Source organism: Tripterygium wilfordii, chromosome 21 (genome assembly GCF_013401445.1).
Source record: "Tripterygium wilfordii isolate XIE 37 chromosome 21, ASM1340144v1, whole genome shotgun sequence".
Taxonomy (NCBI): domain Eukaryota; kingdom Viridiplantae; phylum Streptophyta; class Magnoliopsida; order Celastrales; family Celastraceae; genus Tripterygium; species Tripterygium wilfordii.
The window spans coordinates 17,932,156-17,951,621 of record NC_052252.1 but is presented as its reverse complement, the minus strand read 5'-3'; the positions used below and the strand labels follow the sequence as shown (position 1 = coordinate 17,951,621).

At 37.7% G+C, this 19,466-nt stretch overlaps 3 protein-coding genes and 1 pseudogene across 3 annotated transcripts; 1 reads left to right on the top strand and 3 right to left on the bottom strand.

Annotated features, from left to right (window-relative positions):
* Positions 1-181: 181 nt before the first annotated feature.
* On the bottom strand, positions 182-6,351 carry LOC119989114. Its single transcript, XM_038834432.1, has 4 exons — positions 6,195-6,351; positions 5,389-5,538; positions 2,639-5,292; positions 182-2,556 (listed from the first exon to the last, which is right to left on the bottom strand). Exons 2-4 carry the CDS (start codon positions 5,410-5,412, stop codon positions 1,197-1,199), a joined length of 4,038 nt encoding a protein of 1,345 aa, XP_038690360.1. The 5' UTR covers positions 5,413-5,538; positions 6,195-6,351; the 3' UTR covers positions 182-1,196.
* A 1,370-nt stretch (positions 6,352-7,721) lies between these two features.
* LOC119988189 (histone H4) lies at positions 7,722-8,929 on the bottom strand. Its single transcript, XM_038833146.1, has 2 exons — positions 8,789-8,929; positions 7,722-8,291 (listed from the first exon to the last, which is right to left on the bottom strand). Exon 2 carries the CDS (start codon positions 8,271-8,273, stop codon positions 7,962-7,964), a length of 312 nt encoding a protein of 103 aa, XP_038689074.1. The 5' UTR covers positions 8,274-8,291; positions 8,789-8,929; the 3' UTR covers positions 7,722-7,961.
* A 1,541-nt stretch (positions 8,930-10,470) lies between these two features.
* On the top strand, positions 10,471-13,914 carry LOC119989699 (annotated as a pseudogene).
* A 703-nt stretch (positions 13,915-14,617) lies between these two features.
* On the bottom strand, positions 14,618-19,409 carry LOC119987807 (probable serine/threonine-protein kinase PBL7). The gene is made up of 5 exons (XM_038832719.1): positions 19,241-19,409; positions 17,774-17,982; positions 16,569-16,758; positions 15,716-16,107; positions 14,618-15,215 (listed from the first exon to the last, which is right to left on the bottom strand). The coding sequence occupies exons 1-5, from the start codon at positions 19,332-19,334 to the stop codon at positions 14,940-14,942; spliced, it is 1,161 nt and encodes a 386-aa protein (XP_038688647.1). The 5' UTR covers positions 19,335-19,409; the 3' UTR covers positions 14,618-14,939.
* Positions 19,410-19,466: the final 57 nt, after the last annotated feature.

Below are 19,466 nucleotides of genomic sequence, written 5' to 3'. Positions count from 1 at the left end.
ATGGTCAAAATTTTACTTTCGTTTTATTATTTTTCATTGTCGATTATTGATGTCCACGTCCAAGCCTGATCCACCAAATTTTTTCTATTACGTGTAAAACGAAAGTAATTTGGGAAAGACGGCTAGACCCCACAGCAGTAGTGAACCAACAAAATATTTCATGTCTATGGTCAAGCTGGACTTGTCAATACCACAGCACCCGTGTCAAATTGTGTCATTGTCTGAGTCATGGGAAGAATTAACAGAAGAAATGGGTCTCTGATGCACCCAGGACATCAGAATAAGGGATTTAAGTCTACCATCAGCACTGCCCTGGCTGATCTGGCATTCATGTGCATCTTCTAGTATGCTTTGGTAGCTGCATTTTCTTACTATACAAAAGATCAAATAATCACAGCCCACCTCTACCACCATCCTCCTTATCGAGCAGCCGATCAGTTGAATCACAATCCGAGAATTTATAACATTCCAATGGTGATAAAGAAAGCCACCAACCAATTCAGCAGATATCCAACCATTAGAACTAGTCTGATTTGACTACCTCCTTTTTGCATCATTCCACCGCCTCTTATCCCTGTCACCCTAGTTTCACCTTTACCTTAACAGAAGTAATATCTATTGAGAATGAAACTACCAACATTTGCAGAAGGCACAGGAGACCCATAACGTAGGAGCAAATAAGTTCCAGAAAATGCAGAGATACTACAAGCGAACTTGTTGGCATAAATAAACAACAGAAAATGTAGAAGCAAGTAGCAATCATCACGGCTAATGCTACCTGCGTATGCTTTGTCGTGAGATGACCAGCTTATTAGGTCTATTTGGAGCTCATAATTTATGTTATTGCCTAATGATCACCTACCAAAAGCACTAGAAAACCTCGATTGCGAACCCAGAATTAGTTGAACTTGAGCTAGAAGCATGTAAGGGACACATCAAACGAGCTCCAAGAGAATTAGCGCCATAGCACTGAAGGAAGCCAAGCTAATATTGCAAACTCCAACTAGCATATAGTTTCTCTCACTACAAAGTTGACTAAGAACTGCTAACTGAACAGTAACTTGTTATGTCCATCCACCAGATGAAAATTCCATTAGCTTATAGAATACAAAAGCTACTTCTGCTAGTTAGCTCCACATCTCAACTGAATTATCAAATTCTTCCTTCTGGCCTAAGGCATACGCAGATAGACCCATTCAAAATCTTTTTCTCTTTACTCGTGACATATCATCAAATCCATTTTCATACATTACCCGCCCCCCATGCCTGTAGTTTCCTTCCTCATCTTCAATGCCTCTTGTTCTTCTAGGCACATTACCTGGACGAATCTTAATCCTTCTGTCAAATTCTCTATTGCCTCTCCCATGAAAATCAGGATCATCTTCTGGACAGAACCTGAAAGGCCTAGGGCCATCCTCTCTATCGAGATGGAAGCTTCCATCATCAGTACCGTCATATGGGGGCCTGAAAGAACGGACAGGTCCTTGTCGCTCACTAAGTCGTCTTCTCTCTTCACTACCAGCTTCACCACCAAGTTCAGAAAATCGAGAAGAATGCATAGGCTCAGCAAAGAATTCATCACTATCATTCCTTTCTTGAGGGTCTACAATATCAAACCTCCGACTGTTTCTGTGTACGACACGGCCAGCTGTGCTCCTACTAGGGATGACAGATCTAGGTTGACCATGATCACGCCTAGATTCCACTTCCCTCAAATCATTAGATGGACGAGAATTGTACGGAGGGGAACACTGCCTTCGCATCAACATTTCTCCAGGGTAACAAGGAGGATCAGGTGATCTCATCCTACCCATCCTGTAAATTGCCCCTGATCTTCGATGAGGCAATTCTGGCCGTCCACCAAACCCATCGGAAGATCTTCTCCTTGGTGATGACCATGGACCAGGTGAGCGAGATCTGATAGGAGATTTTGAACGAATTCGGGAGAAACCCCCTCTTCTATATGCAGATGAAAAGTTCCTATTCCCTCGGAAAAAATTGACATCATCATATGGAGGTCGGGTACGGTTAAGTTCATGATCTGTACCATCATCAGGAAAACCCCTCACAAACTTCTCACCATTCCTTAACCCCACTTCTTCTGAACCATCATCACCCATACATCGACTTAGGCTAATGTTTCGAGGAACTCTATGGATCATATGAAGGCTATGTGCAGGCCCATTTCGACCTCCAGGCGTCTGCCTAATCGACAATCCACGGCGAAAAGTTGGTGCTTCATCATTGAGTAGTTTCCTCCCTCCCCGACCAGAACCAACAAATTTACCATCTGGCTCAACATTACAATTATCATATCCAATTTGAGCTTCAGCGACGCCAGATGCATATTTATGTCTGGGTAAACGAAACTTTGTTGCACCATGATAATACCCTGGGCCAAAGTCACGTTCAGTTTCCCAATCATCATTTAGAGAGTCTCCACGACTGGAAACCCTCCCTCTACTGCGGCCGTAATTAAATCTAGAGTTCCTAGATGGCTGATCTTGATGCCTCTCTCTTGTGAATTTGTGGGACAAAATGTTGTATATTTCATCACTGAAAAAGAAAGAAGTACGAAGTAAATTAGACCCCTCCAATAAAAGACGCCAAAAATAGAAAAGAAGGAATAGAAAATCACCTCCCTCGAGGATGTAAATTATCTCGCTCAAGTGCTATATCAGGCAATCTTTCCCTTCCAAGCTGTGAGGACAAGAGCTTGCCTGGCATATATCTTGAATTACCAGGAGGGGACACATTAGACAAACGTGCCAGGTTGATAATCCGACTTCGATTACCTCCGCCACCATTGTCCTTAGTTGCATTATCACCATCTAAAGATGATTCCTTTTTGCATAATGCCGCTTCATTGTTCTCTACCATAGTGCTTTTCTCAATATCGTCTTCTGACAACTGAGGAACAGTATCCAAAGTCCCTTGGCTTACATCAATAACTTGGTCAGATTGCTTTTTTGCTTCCTGAACCTCTTCGCCAACTCTTCCTTCCGAAATATCAAGTAATCCTTTATTAGCTGTCTGGATTGGCGTCTTACTCTCAGGCTGACTGGTCTGAAACCCAATTGTAGATGATTCTTGTAAACAATTATCCTGATCAGCATCTTTATCAGTACTCCCATCGTGAGCTGTGTCAACACAATCTACAAAAGTATCATCATTTGTTTCACCAGGGTCTTCAACTTTAGTGTCATTTTTGCCAAAATGGGAAGATGGATCATCATCTCCAGGAACTCCCGCATAGTTCGTTATTTTATCATTCAAATTAATTTCAATAAAATTTTCTTCTGTTTTCTCATTTGTAGGACCTTCATCGGCAGTATACACAAGCTGTTCTCGAACCTCACCGTCTTCATAGTCCTCTTCTTCATGATTTTGCTCAGTAATCATGGACACATTTAAATCATGATTGCCATCAGACTCGCAATCAGAACCATCAGAATCTTCTTCCAACATGTCTTCAGGTATATTTATCTTTTCCTCGTCACTCACACAACCCTCACCATTAGCACGTAATTCTTGGTGGAACTTGTCAGCTAATTGTAATCTGAACTGCACAGGGTTATCAACATTTTTATCACTAGTCATTTCAGTGTCTGCTGTAGTAACAATATTTTCTTCATTGCCAATGGGACCAGCAGGTCCTGAAATCATTTCTGAACCAACTTGCTCATGTCCTTCGCAGGTTTTCTTAGGTACCTCACTAAGCTCTGCACCTTTATTCTGCATGGAATGTTCTAAAACATCTAATTTGCCACATCTAATTGAAAAATTGGTCGAGTAAGTAGGCTGTCCCAAATCCTGAGCTTGCAGAACCATTTTATTAGAGTGGTCAAGTGGTCGCTTCAATGTCTTCATTGTCTCTGCATTAGTCCCAAGAAATGGTTCAGATTTTATTGATCTTTGATCAACCAGTCTAAGGGTGCAACTATTCGACGACTTGAGAACGTCTCCACTAATCTTCTCATTCAATTCAGGCTTAACGTTAAAATCTGGAAGCCCCATAAGATTAGTTTTAGCTTCTGCAAGACCGTGTTTGATACTATCTTCAGAAGGTTCTGTTTTAACAGAACTACTATTAATCATGTTCAGATTGCTGGCCGACAAACCTCTGAGCATGCTAATGCTAGGAAGAACCCTAGCAGAATCAACTTCTACCGATGAACACGAAGGTTCTTTACCCGCATTAAAAGGTATACAAGATGGACTTAGACGCAAGTGAAGAGGATCTTCAGGAATATATTTCTGGGCACACAATGATGAAGATTTAGCAAAGCTAGATCTGTCCTCACTCTCTTCGAGGATTTGCTTTTCAGCTGTCTCACCAGGAACAACCATGGGTGAGCATATAAAAGGCTTTTTAATCAGATCCCCATCACCTGTACTCAATCTATCAGCAGGGGGCTGACCTTCAGCTGCACCACTGACAGAATTTCCCCATGAATCAATAGCAGTGTTCAAATCCCAATCTGATCTATTAGCATGCAAATTAGGGCCTTTCCTGTTTGACTGAATGGCATCACCTTTACTGCTTTCCCCGTTGCTTAAAAACAGATTCAATGAAATAGGTTCCAAGCCCTTTGGAGAAGTCTGACTCCCTTCTTCACTCTGACTCACCACAGTTGAAGGATTATCATTATTTAAACCTAATGACAATTTCGCATTCCCAAATGTCAGAGATCTTTCTGATTTACTCTTCCCTTCCCCCTTATCCTGGTCGTATGTCTCTTTCCCAACACTTGGAGCAAGAGTATCATTAGGTTCTAATTGCAGCTCAGTTTTCTCTGCAATACTCATGATATTATAAGCTTTGTCAGCAGGCAATACCCTCTCCTTGATATCCATATCAACCGAAGAAATAGAGCAAATACTACGTTTCAGTTCTTTAAATTCGGCTTTAGATTCGTTACCAACATCCCCTTCACCTTTTTCATCATCAATGTTTTGTTTTTCCTCCTCGATCACTGAATTCTTGTTCCCACCGGACATCTCACATGAAGCTGCTGCAAGGCTAACATTGATTTGTGCCACTTCCATATCAGACTTTCCCTCTTTCCAATCAGATATGCCAGATAAACTTGCAGGAACACTAACATCTGAAACAGAAGTCCCCTTACATATCCTCGGTTGTCCATTTTGATTAGAATCAGTTTCCAGCTGAGATGAGGATGATTCTCCTGGTGGAGGAGAAGGAGGCTGAATTAGAGGAAACCTTCTTTTCTTGATAGGAATATCTGCAACATAATCACTACACTTCCAGGAGACAGATTTGACCCCAGTCTGACAATAGAAGATCAATTAATCAATATACAAAAATCAGAAAATCCTAAACTTCTCTAATTATAACTTGGAGTAACTCAAAAAGGGAATAAACACCTCTTCATTTCCTGATACAGGCATGAGTCCAAAATTTTGCACGAGATATGTTCTTCTTGCAAAATGCTGCCTTACCAGATATTTTCAAACATCAAACCCTGGAGACTGCTAATGAAGTCACTTTCAAATCCCACACGTTTCAACTAGATCCTGCCAAAAACTAAGCATCAGCCACTCTTCAACCCTCCCAAAGTAATCAACAAAAAAAATAGATATAGAACAAGAGGGAGTTAACCCCAGCAGATAACAAATAAAGAGGACTAAGAGTTTTTTTTTTTTTTTCTAAAGAGGACTAAGAGTTGAAGTCAAACAAAACCAACCCACCCACCCCCAAAAAAAAGCATTCACAGAGGAAAATTAATCGGCCATATAAGTGTCTATGTAACAACTGAATCCATAAATCAAATGGCGATCCCAAGCATGAGAGCAATCACCGAACCACAATAAGTAATTGAATGCTTGAATATTCAATTACGAAGGTAATTACAGAATAATAAATACTCAATAAAACAAGAGCAAAACTGGAAATCGGAAGGAGAACAGAAAACGATTCAAACAAAAAAATAATCAATCTGAATCCAGAGACCGATATCACTCGGCATCAATAAATCCACAAATCTAATTTGCAAATATCATTTTTTTGGCTAGTACAACAAAGAGATGAGAACAGATCTCCCCAAAAAACAGCAATCGAAATCAAAATTAACAGGCCTGTTGAGCCCGAACCAACCTTTTTAAAAGCAGACTGAAGAAAATCCAAAACAACTATCGATGAACACAAAGATGGAAGAGAAAACAAAATATACCTGACGAGAGAAGATAATTACAGAGAGGAAGAGACTGCAACTTCAAGAAAACATGGCGGAGAAATAAAGGAAGTTATACATATATATAGAGGGGGAGGGAATCCAATTAAAGGTGTGTTTCGTCCATTTAATCTGCTTAGGGTTTGCATCTGTTCAATAACTGTCGTCATCGCCAGCTAATGCCACTTGCAGCATCAACATATTTAAATTTGACTAATACGGGGAAAAAAAATTATCTTGGTGAATATCGTGGAGTTGTTTTCGGCATGGGTGTGGCTGGAATAATTCCATTCATCACAGCTATTGCATCATCACTGATTATATTTAACTACATTATCAATTAAGTGTTATCAAAGATTGTGATGGGTGAAATTGACTGGAATCATTTCAACCCCTCCTATCCCGTTGTTTTCACGATAAGGTGGTTTATTAAATTAATAAGTTTTTTTTAATCTCTGTAATTTGCTACAATTCTACTCTAAAATCATGAACCTTGTAGTATCACCCACATCTCTTAATTGACTATAGAAATAGATGGGTTGTGTTATAGAGTATCTTAATGTTTATAATATTATAATATAATAAATTTTGAAGAAAAAAATCTTAAACTTTTTTTATAACAGAGAATGATATCACATAAATTTTTTTTTTTTTATATTTGACATACGCCTAAACTAAGAGAGTCAAGCAGCAAAACAGAAACCTAAATCTTAAATATTAGTTAATCCTAACTCCTAATATGAGATTTGTGGAAAAAAAATATTATAATTTAACATGGTTTTGAGAAAGAATTGTAGTCAATTCTAACTAAAAGAATTGTAGCCACTTCCCATTCAAGTTAATTTTCTTTTTTTTTTACATGAAAAGTTAATTGTCATTTAGATATGAATACAAAAATACTTCAGAGGCATGTTAAGTGTCCCTCTCAGAAGTGACACTATGAAGAAAAAAAACACTAGTACATATTGTCATATTCAGTGGAAAATATCTTGAGTGGGGGGTCCTAGTGGAGTGGGGGAAGAAAATAAGGATAGTCTAAATTATTGTAGAAAAAGGAGGGGAAGAGTAAATGTATCGGGCCATATTTGACATCGACTTTACAAGCCCAGGATAGCTGTCGCTTTTGCAATTCCCTAAATCATAAGCTCATAACCGTATAGAGTATAGACACAAAAGATGCCCTATTGGAATTTTAAAAAGGCCCACCAAAACACCCCACCACATCATACCATAAAAGCATGAAAGGATTAGATTTGTCTCAGTAACAGTGCCCCTTTTAGATATTTGTTGCTTTTCTTTCTTATTTTAAAGCAAGAATTTTATTGAACAGGACTAAATCCCACATAGGACTTTTTATATCTTTCACCTCTATAGACGAACTGGGAATTCAACCGATCCATTGAGTCTCCGCATCCCATTTGGCGAGATCATGAACTGCTTCTGTCCTATTTGCTAAGTTCTGAAGCCACATCTCTTTACCAGAAGCATCAGAGATGCATAGATAACAAACCCATCACAGCATAAAGGTACCCAACAGAGAACCAGTTAATCAAACACCACCAAATTAACATTTCAATCCACCAAAGTGAAAGGTATAGCACAACCTTCCCACCACCAACCAAACTAAAGAACATGAAACTAAGAAACTGAATTAAGACAAATAGACAGACAATTCATCTACAAACTTCCTCCTTTACTACCTCTATAAATCCCATCTACACAGCAACCTGATAAGTTATTTGGTCCAACAAAAGCTCAGAAACACTCTTAACCCCCAAACCCATAGAGGGTTCTGCCCTGCCTCTTGAGTGCATATACCACATCCATTGCGGTCACAGTCTTGCGACGAGCATGCTCAGTGTAGGTCACAGCATCTCTGATAACATTCTCAAGGAAAATCTTGAGCACACCACGGGTTTCTTCATAGATCAAGCCACTGATACGTTTTACACCACCTCTACGAGCCAATCTGCGAATGGCTGGCTTGGTGATGCCCTGGATGTTATCACGGAGAACCTTGCGGTGACGCTTAGCGCCTCCCTTTCCAAGTCCCTTGCCTCCCTTTCCACGTCCAGACATCTTGCTTCAACCCAAGAACTGAGGCAAAAACAAGTACAGAATTAAAGCTGATTAGAACTATGATAACCCTAGATAGAACATCTCCGGAACAAAATCAACAAAGATAGAGAAGATTAATAACAAATCACCAAATCAAATGCCAAGTATCAACTCAAACTGAAACTAGAAACTCAGAAGGCAAGGCTAAAGAACAAACCACATTTCTATCGAACCCTAATTTCAGATACAGACATATCGATATCAATGATTGCACAATCAACAGAGACATCAGTGTTTTAAAGAAATGCAAAATAAAAAACGACCTGCTATCGAGCTAGTTTTAGACAAACAAACGGCGGCTTCTTTGATGAACCCAATTACAGATCCAAAACCCTAACAAGCAGAATCGCGTGAAACTTTGTTCGAATCGTTTCCATTTAATCAAAAGTAAGGCGTGATCAGAGAGACAGAACAATAAACACGGTCACTGAATCAAGAATTATCGGAAAACCACTACGTGAAGGTAAGAGAGATACCTGAATCGCAAACTGTGCTTTAAAGAAAGAAGCCAATAGAGGTCGATTGAATGAGATGCAGGATTGCGGAGGCGCCAAAGGGGTATTTATATTGGGAACTAAATGTGTTTCTTCTTGAGGTCGATCCGCGTGAAATATTTCCAAGAGGATCTGGAACGTTGATCCCTTTATCAACGGCTAAGACGATGATATTTAGTATAGAGCGGATCGATGACATGGCATGAGAATGTGCATCATCTGGCACGCTTACGTGGTTTTTTTTTTTTTTATTTGAGCATTTTCATATTCACATTTTCTTTTCATACCCAATATTTCTTAATTTTATGTTTCACACTGTCCCCTAAATTAATCAGTTGATGAAAAATTGCATGTACAAATTGGAATAAAACAATAATTATTATAAGTTGCATTTGCATCGATTTCTCTTATCCCATTCTCTACTTTATTTACTCTAATATCATTACATCTCTATTTAAAAATAGTCGCATAGAGTCTCTATTTTTAATCTCTATAGTATCAAAATCTTTTAGTTTCCTCTTCTTTTACTCTTATTTCTAATATTAAAATATTTTATTTTTCTCTTCTATTATTATTTCTTTATTTTTATAATTTCAAATAAAAATATAGATGAGTATTGTTGGGGTGAAATATGGATATTATTCTTTATTTATTTTTTAATATTGTTGGGACGAAAGACGATGGTTAACATATTTCGTGCATATGTTTCAACCACTTAAACTCATGATCTCTCATTGTCCATTGGACTAAATGGTACTTAAGTACTCATTTTCTCACCTTCAAGAAATCATGAGTTCAAGTGGAGAGACAATATAATTTACTGAAATAAACACACAATACTTTTATATACGTATACCATATGTATTTTGCCCCATCAAATATATGAATGTATCTAATGAATTCATCTCCTCATTGTAATACTTTTGAACCAAAAGACGCTTATTATGTCTATTACACACAATTTTAAAACAATTTTATTATTTGATACTTCAATTGAATCATTATTACATTAAGACGTGTAGATATGGTGTGATTATCCTTGTCATTAAGGTAATATTTTTATAAATAAAAACAAAAAAATAGGAAAATACCAACTCGACACAAGCTGTTATGTTTAAATAAAAATGTATATGGATTCCGTTTGATAGAGATTATAACTAGGAAAAATAAGTAAATTTATAAATTATAAAAAATAAATTAGTTTATAAGTTGTCAAATAAGTCGATGATAGATCACAATTGACACATGAAAGCATTACACATCCATAAAATTTCATCCATAAACTTATATAAACATAGCTTATTTTATTTTTTAATCTATGCGGCATGCCTCATAAGCATGCCACATAGATTATGTAAGTTTATGGATGTGAAAATTATGGACATATATCATTTTAGATTGACACAACATACTCAACCAATAAATGATAAAAACATTTATAATAGAGTAATTAATTAGGATAGAATAATATATCAATGAAAAATAAAAAAAAATCTCAAGCAAGTTTTTATGGAAAACATATTAGGGAAGGAATTAATTGATTTTTGTCAAAGCTCAAAAGGGGCACTTACAATTTACTATAAAAGAGAAAAGAAGATGAGCAGAAGTTGCCTAAAATGATGGTTTGTTGCAGGTCAAAGTCAAAACCCCCCACAGGCAAGCAATAAATTATAAAACCAAATGAAATTCCCAAACACCCACAAAGCCGAAACCAGAAAAGAAAAGCCCATGGATTCCAACACAAGCGATTTGTTGTATAATCTTCTCTTATTCTTTTTCTCATCTCCATAGAAGAAAATACATCTCATGCCCACAAATCACAGCTTTGCAATCTCTCTCTGGATCTAACTTTTCTCCAACCCTGTTATTACAATCTTATTTTTTTGCTTTCCCTTTTGTTTTGCTGTATAAACTTCTAAACCCCCCTTCATTGATTCTGTAACTCGGCTAAATCCGATAAATATCGGACTTTTTCTTTGTGCCTCGGCTATAAATGAATGGATCATCCGGTTTTCTTGTTTGGGATTGATAAGGTTTGGTCAGATATTCAAACGAGGATTCTTGTGCTTTTGTTTTGATTGTTCAATTTTTTTCGCTTTGAAAAAAATTCTCTTCAGCAATTTTATCGCATACCCATTAATATAAGTGGGATTTCTTATGAATGATTTTGTTGTTCTTGTTAAAGTGCAGTTTAATGGTGCCTCCGTTTTGATTGATATGACAAAACCTTCCAAACATACTGATTCACTAGGTACTTCTTCGAATTTCTGCTTTGTTTCATTGTTTTCTGTGTCAAAAATCACATCTTGCGTGCTCTCATTAGAATTTCTAAGCCAGTAAATGGAATTGGTTTTACACAAATATTTTGGCTGGCAAATATGTGCATTTTGATCTATGCAGATGAATGCTTGTGCATCTTAGTTTGGTTATATTCCTAGTTTGCATTTCTAGATTGAGTATTTTTTTTGGGTCAAACTCATGTCATTTCTACAATGCCCAGGGATTAGCTTGCAGGTTTTTGCATTATTATGTTATTGAAATTTTCAATCAGTCTTACATGTTAGCTAATTTGTCTAACACCTCCTTGTCTACAGGTTAATTGTGTCTGCTTTCATCAATGGATGCTTGATTTCTGAAGTTTATATTGGGGGCTTGAGGATTGAAGAGAGGCTATAACATAGTTTAGGCTTTGAAATAGTTATCACCTCTGGTTCGACTAGTTTGGTTGCGAGATTAGTTGGTTGAGAACATGTGAGTGATGCTATCAACGACATTGATGAAGTTTGTTAAGCCCTGTTGGAAGTCTTCTGTTGAGGGTGAAAATTCTTTTAGAGGTGGGGATACTTGTGGCCGGGTTGATGGCTTGTTGTGGTATAACTGTATAAGGATTCAGGAACCCATGTTAATGGGGAATTCTCGATGGCTGTCATTCAAGCTAACAATTTATTGGAAGACCATAGCCAACTTGAGTCAGGGCCGATGAGCTCGGTGGATTCAGGTCCTCAGGGAACATTTGTGGGAATATATGATGGCCATGGAGGTCCAGAAACTTCCCGATTTATAAATGATCGCCTATTCAAAAATATCAAGGGTATGCCTTTCTTCTTTTAGTAGTTAGAATTGTTTTTATTCTTACTATATTTAATGTTTTTGGATTAGCACATCTATGTTTGATGAGCTCATCCCTTTCCTGTTCTCATTTGCCTCCAAGATGTTCAATTCTGAGCATATAATTGCTTTAGGGTTTAGGTTTAGAATTGCTCGCAATAATTTAGAATTGATGAATATCTTCTTGAGATTTGCTACAGTAAAGTCTGTTGATTATGATTTTTTGTTTTGTGTATATTTATGTTTTGAAAGATAAAGAAGTATAAGGTAATTTTTCTCTGGGACATTTGGCTTGGGCTAAACTCAATGCTCTCTGCCCACTCTCTCTGTCTCAATTTTATATATTCTATTTGCTTCCTTTTTTAGAATGCTAATGCATATGTTACTGACTTGACAGTCATTCATGATGCAGAATTCACACTGGAGAATCATGGAATGTCTGCCGATGTTATTCAAAAAGCATTTTTGGCAACAGAAGAGGAGTTTCTTTCTCTAGTGAAGAAGCAGTGGCTAAGTAAGCCACAAATTGCTTCTGTTGGATCATGTTGTTTGGTAGGTGTAGTTTGTAGTGGACTACTATACATTGCGAATGCAGGAGATTCTCGAGCGGTGTTAGGAAGACTGGAAAAATCTGTTAAGGAGGTCAAAGCTATTCAGTTGTCAACTGAACACAACGCTAGTAGAGAATCTGTGCGTGAGGAGTTGCGGTTATTGCATCCCAATGATCCACAGATTGTGGTGTTGAAGCATAAAGTTTGGCGTGTGAAGGGTGTGATACAGGTGAACTTAGTGTGGCCTCTGAAGTAAAGTTGTGTGATTTGCACAAGGACTTTCTTTCTTAAATAGCTTTCATTACTTTTGCAGGTTTCAAGATCCATTGGTGATGCCTATCTAAAGAAGGCAGAATTTAACAGGGAGCCTCTATTATCGAAGTTTAGACTTCCTGAACCCTTCCATGATCCAATTCTCAAAGCTGAGCCGACGGTTTTAGTGCAAAAAGTTTACCCTGAAGACCAGTTTCTTATATTTGCATCGGACGGTTTATGGGAGCACCTAAGCAATCAGGAAGCGGTCGACATTGTCAACAATAGTCCACGTAATGTAGGATGCCTGTTTACAGTTTTGAGTTTGGCTCGTATTTTTGTTGACTATAGTTATTATCTATATGTTTATGTTCACAAACTTCAAACCCGGGAAAGGATGGCTTTTGAAGTTGTCAGCGGTAATAAATAATTTTTTTTTTTCAATTTCAAAGGCTAGAAGAATTTATGTAATGCTTATTTGTGCGATCAACTAGGAAAATACTGATTTTTAGTCAAACATAACTATGATCACCAAATGTTTGTTCTCTATATTTCTGTGTAATTTCAGTTTAAACTTCAATCTTGTTATTTCTTAAATATGCCTCTGAATATAATCTCATACATTCCTCTTTGTGCAGGGTATTGCACGGAAACTTGTGAAAGCTGCACTCTGTGAGGCGGCAAAGAAAAGAGAGATGAGATACTCGGACTTGAAAAGGATTGATCGTGGTGTGAGGAGACATTTTCATGATGATATCACAGTTATCGTATTGTTCCTTGATTCAAATTTGATTAGTCGGAGCTCTTGGCGCGGGCCTCTTCTTTCAATCAAAGCAGGTAGTGGTATCTCTGGAAATGCCAACACCTAGTGCAAGAGGTTCTAAAGAGTAAAGACTTCCCACTTAATCACTATTTTATCATTGGTATTACGTAACGGAATCTCTTTCCCCTTTGAGGAGATGTCGAAGATTTTTTTATTTATTACATAGCCATGACTCTTGGGAACTTGTTTCCATAACATGATGTTAGATTGTAGAGTTGATGCTAAGACAGATGATTGCAAAAATCACTGTTAAAGTTGTCAGTTGGCGGCATATGATACTTCACAAGTACCACCCCACTTACTTGGCTATACTTTGTTGCCTGAACAATATAAAGGATTTTTTTTTTATTGAATGCGAGATTATGTTGAGGTTCTGGGTTCTATTCCTATAGAAAATGGTAGGTTTTGGGAAATTATTTGGGGGGTTTTGGGTTGTGATTTGTTCCTTATTTTCCAATTTAGTGTTTTTTTTTTTGCCAACTGGTGCTTTGCAAGTTAATAAAAACAACGTATTGGGCATTAAATTGATGCCTTGAACTTGGACTATAGCTTATGCTGGAAAAGTTTGGAATGATGCCATGATGATACCAACAGTTAAAAGGCATTTCTTCCTGTTACAACAATACAAATTGTTGTTTTCTTTTTAGGAACTGTACAAATCATCTTGATTGAAGCAGGAATTTACTTTAGTCATCAAAATCGCCTCAACTATACAATCGTTGGACTAGGCTAGGGCCGCATATGAGGCGAGAAAGAGGCTGAGTTTTGACTTATCCTATCCAGAAAATTATCATTGTGATCACGTATTGTGCTGTGTTGTGCTGAGTTTTGACTTATCCGATCTAGAAAACTTTGTATCAATTACAAACCTCAAACCTGATGACTCGAATTTAGACTCATATCCGATGAATTCTGTTCTAATCTAGCTGTATTACTTGGTAAATTAAGATTCTGTCCGGTAGGAACTTGACCGTAAGGTAAAAAGAGGCGAAGGGTTCATCAGTTAGTGCATTGCTTTGCAGTTTGCACTACGTAAGTCATCAAGTAGAGACCAGTGAATATGACCTTTCTCACCCGAACACATGTAAACCAATGTATAAAACTATAAATTGATACTTCAGCTTTACATACAAGTGTGCACACCACCCTGCACTATTATTAATACCAAAGCCCCAAGCTCTAATTTACATAAGCAAAAAATGGGTAGAGAAAGGGGAAGTGAAATGAAAAATAAATGCCAAAAAGAAATGAAAGGGAAAAAAAAAGATCGCTTAGAAAGCAAAAAAGTCTCATGCTACCGGGAGGGATGGAAAATTTGATAAACAGGCACCTCCGTAGTCGTAGCAATCACAGAAATCCCATTTGCATTAGACACCAAAAAAATGGCACTCCAGCTAGCTTAGCGCCCACGCACCTGTTCTCTTCGAGATCTAGGAGTGGAAGAGCCTGAGCGAGAGTTCTGGACTGGCTGGGTTTCAGGATTATACTTCTGGGAAGCAAGGTAAGAAAGAGCAGTTACGACATCAGCAATGAGAGGTCTCATAGTAGGCTCTTCTTGAACACACATTGCGGCAACGGCAAGAGCTTGGTACAGGCCCCTCACAGGATATTGGCCATGGAGAAGTGGGTCAGCCATCAGTGAGAATTTCCTCCGATCTTTAAACAAAGGTCGTGCCTGCAACATAGCAAGAACACCATTAAGAGTTGTGCAATTTGCCACTGTTTTAGCAGAAATATTCCACTTACTCCTACTATAATATTTTAATCCCCAATAGTAATTGCTATTCACAAATGAACAGACCAAGAAAAGAACATTGCAAAATCAGCAGAAACTCCTAAAGCATTAAAAGCTCATTAAACAAACTACTCAAAAAGGTTATCATATCTCAGACTTGTTGGCATGGTGCTACAAAAAGGAATCCAGATCATAAAGATACACGATTTTCAAACCTATACACTAAATTTTGAGAGCGCATGTAATCACAATACCCATGCAGTGAAAGCCTACTATATTCTCGACGCGAGTTAAATTTGAAGTGGCAACTTGGCAAGTAATTAATTCTAGGCTGTCACAATTCTGCCACTTAAAAAGATACATACTAATGGCTGTTCTCATAGCCAGGAATAACATATCAAAACAAACAGAACAAGGAATAGCATATTAACATTTCTCACCCACGCAACCAGATTGTACTCTCCAGCACCTCTTGAATTCTCAATAGCTCTTCTGCCAGTGATAATCTCAAGTAGGACAACCCCAAAGCTATAAACATCTGATCTTAGTGTAAGCTGACCAGTCCGTGCATATTCAGGAGCACAATATCCATAGGTTCCCATCACTCTAGTGGATACATGGGTCTCATCCCCTACAGGACCCAATTTGGCCAGGCCAAAATCAGACAGTTTAGGATGGCAGTCTTCACCAAGTAAAATATTGGAGCATTTCAAATCACGATATATAACTGGAGGGTTAGCTTTGTCATGCAAATACTCCAATCCCTTTGCAGCACCTGTGGCTATCTTCATTCGTGTATTCCAGTCAAGTCGTTTTGTATCAGGTGGGAGGTCTGAAATTTACAGGGATGTAAGAGCAAAGTTACTGAAGTGAGCTGAGTATGTCACATAAAAGGATAGACAAAGCATTCTTAATGATCACATTAGCGAAAAAAAGTTAGCCATCAATCTCATAACACCAGCTTGGGTTCTTCAGCACGATAAGCAAGTGACGGATGGCCAGAAAGACATGGCTTTGGGTCATCCATCTTTAGAAATGCTCTCTTAATGTTTTCTTTCTTGGTGAAAAACAAAAAAAGAAGGAATAATCCATTCAACTTCAGTGTCAATATTTTGGAACTTTTCAATAGTAAAATATTAAATTCCCAAATTTCATTTCTGGTGCTGAATAACTCTTTTGTATACAAAATTTTGTTGGCAAACCAAAACCTGAGCACAAAGGCTACTTCTAGTTCTAGACTCTAGAGGACAATTTTCAGACACAGGGTTTAGTGATATTTTATGTTATACCCACCATGCAGATGGTCTTCCAATGATCCAAGTGGCATGTACTCATAGACCAATAATCTCTGATCCCCATCAGCACAGTAACCAATTAAGTTTACAAGATTAGGATGATGAAGGAGGCTCAACATTAAGACTTCAACAAGGAATTCTCTGTTCCCTTGGATCCCGTTGCGGTCAAGTTGCTTGATGGCTACAACCTACATCAATTCAGCAAACAAAGATTCAAGTTAAAACACAAGCCTAATAAATATAGCCCAAACTTGCCGTTCAGAGAATATCATGGTGACAGTACCAATATCGATCCCACAAATTAGCACCTTATGAGTGAAACCACTCCAACAGCAGCTTTTAAGCTACAATGTTAATTATTAAATAGATGTGTATTTTTCATTTATTTGAGGTAAAGTTTCAAATGATCAGAGTTGTTAGCAAGAATTTGGTTATTGAGCATGTGTTGGATATTCAACAATGGTTTATACTTTATGCACAATCTTGCTTCCTAGGCATTCAAACATAAAAAGCAAGCAGCTGTTTCTCTATCTTCTAAAGAAAGAACATTCGAAATCAGTGTACCACAATAAGTATGAGTTGAGGAAGAAAGTTCTTAACAAATTCAACAATCCAACTTAGATGTCATTAGGAAATAATCAAGGTATAGTCAGCCACCAATTATTTTATATTTCTTTAATTGGCTGGTCGCTTGGGAAGCTATTACTGCCTGAGAAAAAGGGGTCTGATTCATGTTTGCTAATGTTACGCGTGTAACAGTGGTAGGGAAGATGTTCATAATTTATTAATTCACTGCTTAAGCCACAGCTGGTAAGAACGTGCATCTATTGGGAAGGAAAGCTGGTTTCTCAAGCAAAAGCAAGAGGAAAACTTGGATGGCAGCGATTCACAATGCCTTTTGGACTGATTGAAAGGTTAGAAACAACATATGCTTCGAGAATTTAGAATCATATCCTAATGAGCTCAAAACCACTATCGTTGAAACCTTAGCTTTTGGCTCAATGAAGGAAACATAATGAAAGGGGAGAGTTTTGCTGAGCAGGCCTCTTTTTTTCTCTAGTTGATTTGTCTCTTCCTTTATACCAGACCTATTTTCTTTTTTCTTATTGAATCAAGTTTACTTTTGGTCTATCAAAAAAATATAATAATGGGGATTGGAACAGTCTGCCCCATTGTTTGAACAGGTCTGCAGTATTAACCAACCTGATTAGTACTCTCCAGCCGCCCTTTATATACTTGGCCAAATCCTCCTTCTCCCAAAAGACAATCTGCCAGGAAATTTTTTGTTGCAGCAGCCAATTCACGAAACATGAATGTATGTGCTGCAATGTGATCCGAACCTCCATCTTTGGAGGCCTCCTTTAAAGATGCCTCCTTCTTTACATCTGCAGCTAAGTTTAACTTCACTCTGTCTAAATCAACCAGAAAACAAACATGAAATTAAAATATGAAAAACAATGAAATTGAAGATAACAAAGGATATAGCATAAGCACGGTGGCTGTTTACCTAACTACAGGACATAAGATAAGCAAATGCCAAAAGCAGGTTTCATTGGAATGACAGGAAAATTAAAGAAGCAAACTTGTCATTAGTATCTTAGAAAGAAAACAGGAACCATACAAGACAAAGGAGAAAAACCTTCCAACTTATTCTAGAATCTTATTGATCACTCAACCATTAGTATGAAACAGTTCTGAACCATGGATAGTTGGATATATTCCATATAGACAGAATTTTTGTCTAATCTTTCAGGGGAACAAGACCTTAGACAATATTAAAGCAATGGAAAATTAACCTGTTGCTTCACTTAGAATTAGCACATATAGGAAATACATAAACATCAAAACCAGGCCAGCTCCAAGGAAGTTAATGTAATTTATTGAGTTCAACCAACAAATGGTGATCCGTGATTCTTAACTCTTAAGAACAGCAAAAATTAGAATCGAACCAAACCTCTTAGCTATTGTATAAGAAAATGGACATAAGTTCAAATGATTAAATTCATGGTTCACCCCTTTCCATCGACTTCCACTATTGGTATGCCGTCTTATCATGGTTTCTCAACTTAAATCCTGCTACATTCAATCCACCTCACTTTCAATGCAATATTCCACATATTGCCTCCAATAGTTATCAATAATCTGGCTAACTAGTGATGGAAGTGTGGAGAGTTTTCAAATGATTACATTGACCTCTTTCATTACTTTAGCTGGAATGGAAACTCTATGCTATTGGGATGGTAATTCAACTTCCAAAATAGTAAGCGCCATTAAAAAATTAATCACAAAAAGGAAATCCCACGAATCCCAACCAAAACAACCCAAAATCTTAAATCCCCATAAATTTGTATTCCATAAATTTGTATTCCTTTATCGGCAATTGAATTCCAAACCAATTCACATTCCTTTCCTTCAAAGCAAGAATAAAACATTCCTCACCAAAGACATGATTCTCAATCAGAATCCACCCAATAAAGGGCAGACCCCAACAAAATTGCAGGTGCATAAACAACTGACTCAAACAGTTATTTGAAAATTCATCCAATTGGAGAATTTTAGACACTACATGCGCATTAAACCTCGCAGAAATTATAAATTTTGATACTTTAGTACTAGTTGAAGGCTTGAAGCATGATTTAGGATTTGCGAAAAATTGATGATTGAAAGTACCTGAAGCGATTGATGCGATCCGATCCTTGGGTACGTCGTTGAGCTTCTTGTTGAGATTTTTGCTCGATTGTCCAGAACAAGGAAAGCAACCCATTCCCCTATTGTTGTTCTCTCAATTGCCTCCACGTGCCACTCCAGAATGAGAGAGGGGGGGAGAGGGAGAGGGAGAGGGAGAGGGAGAGAGGGAGACCTCGTTGAGGGTTGATATGAAGCCCAATTTTATCAA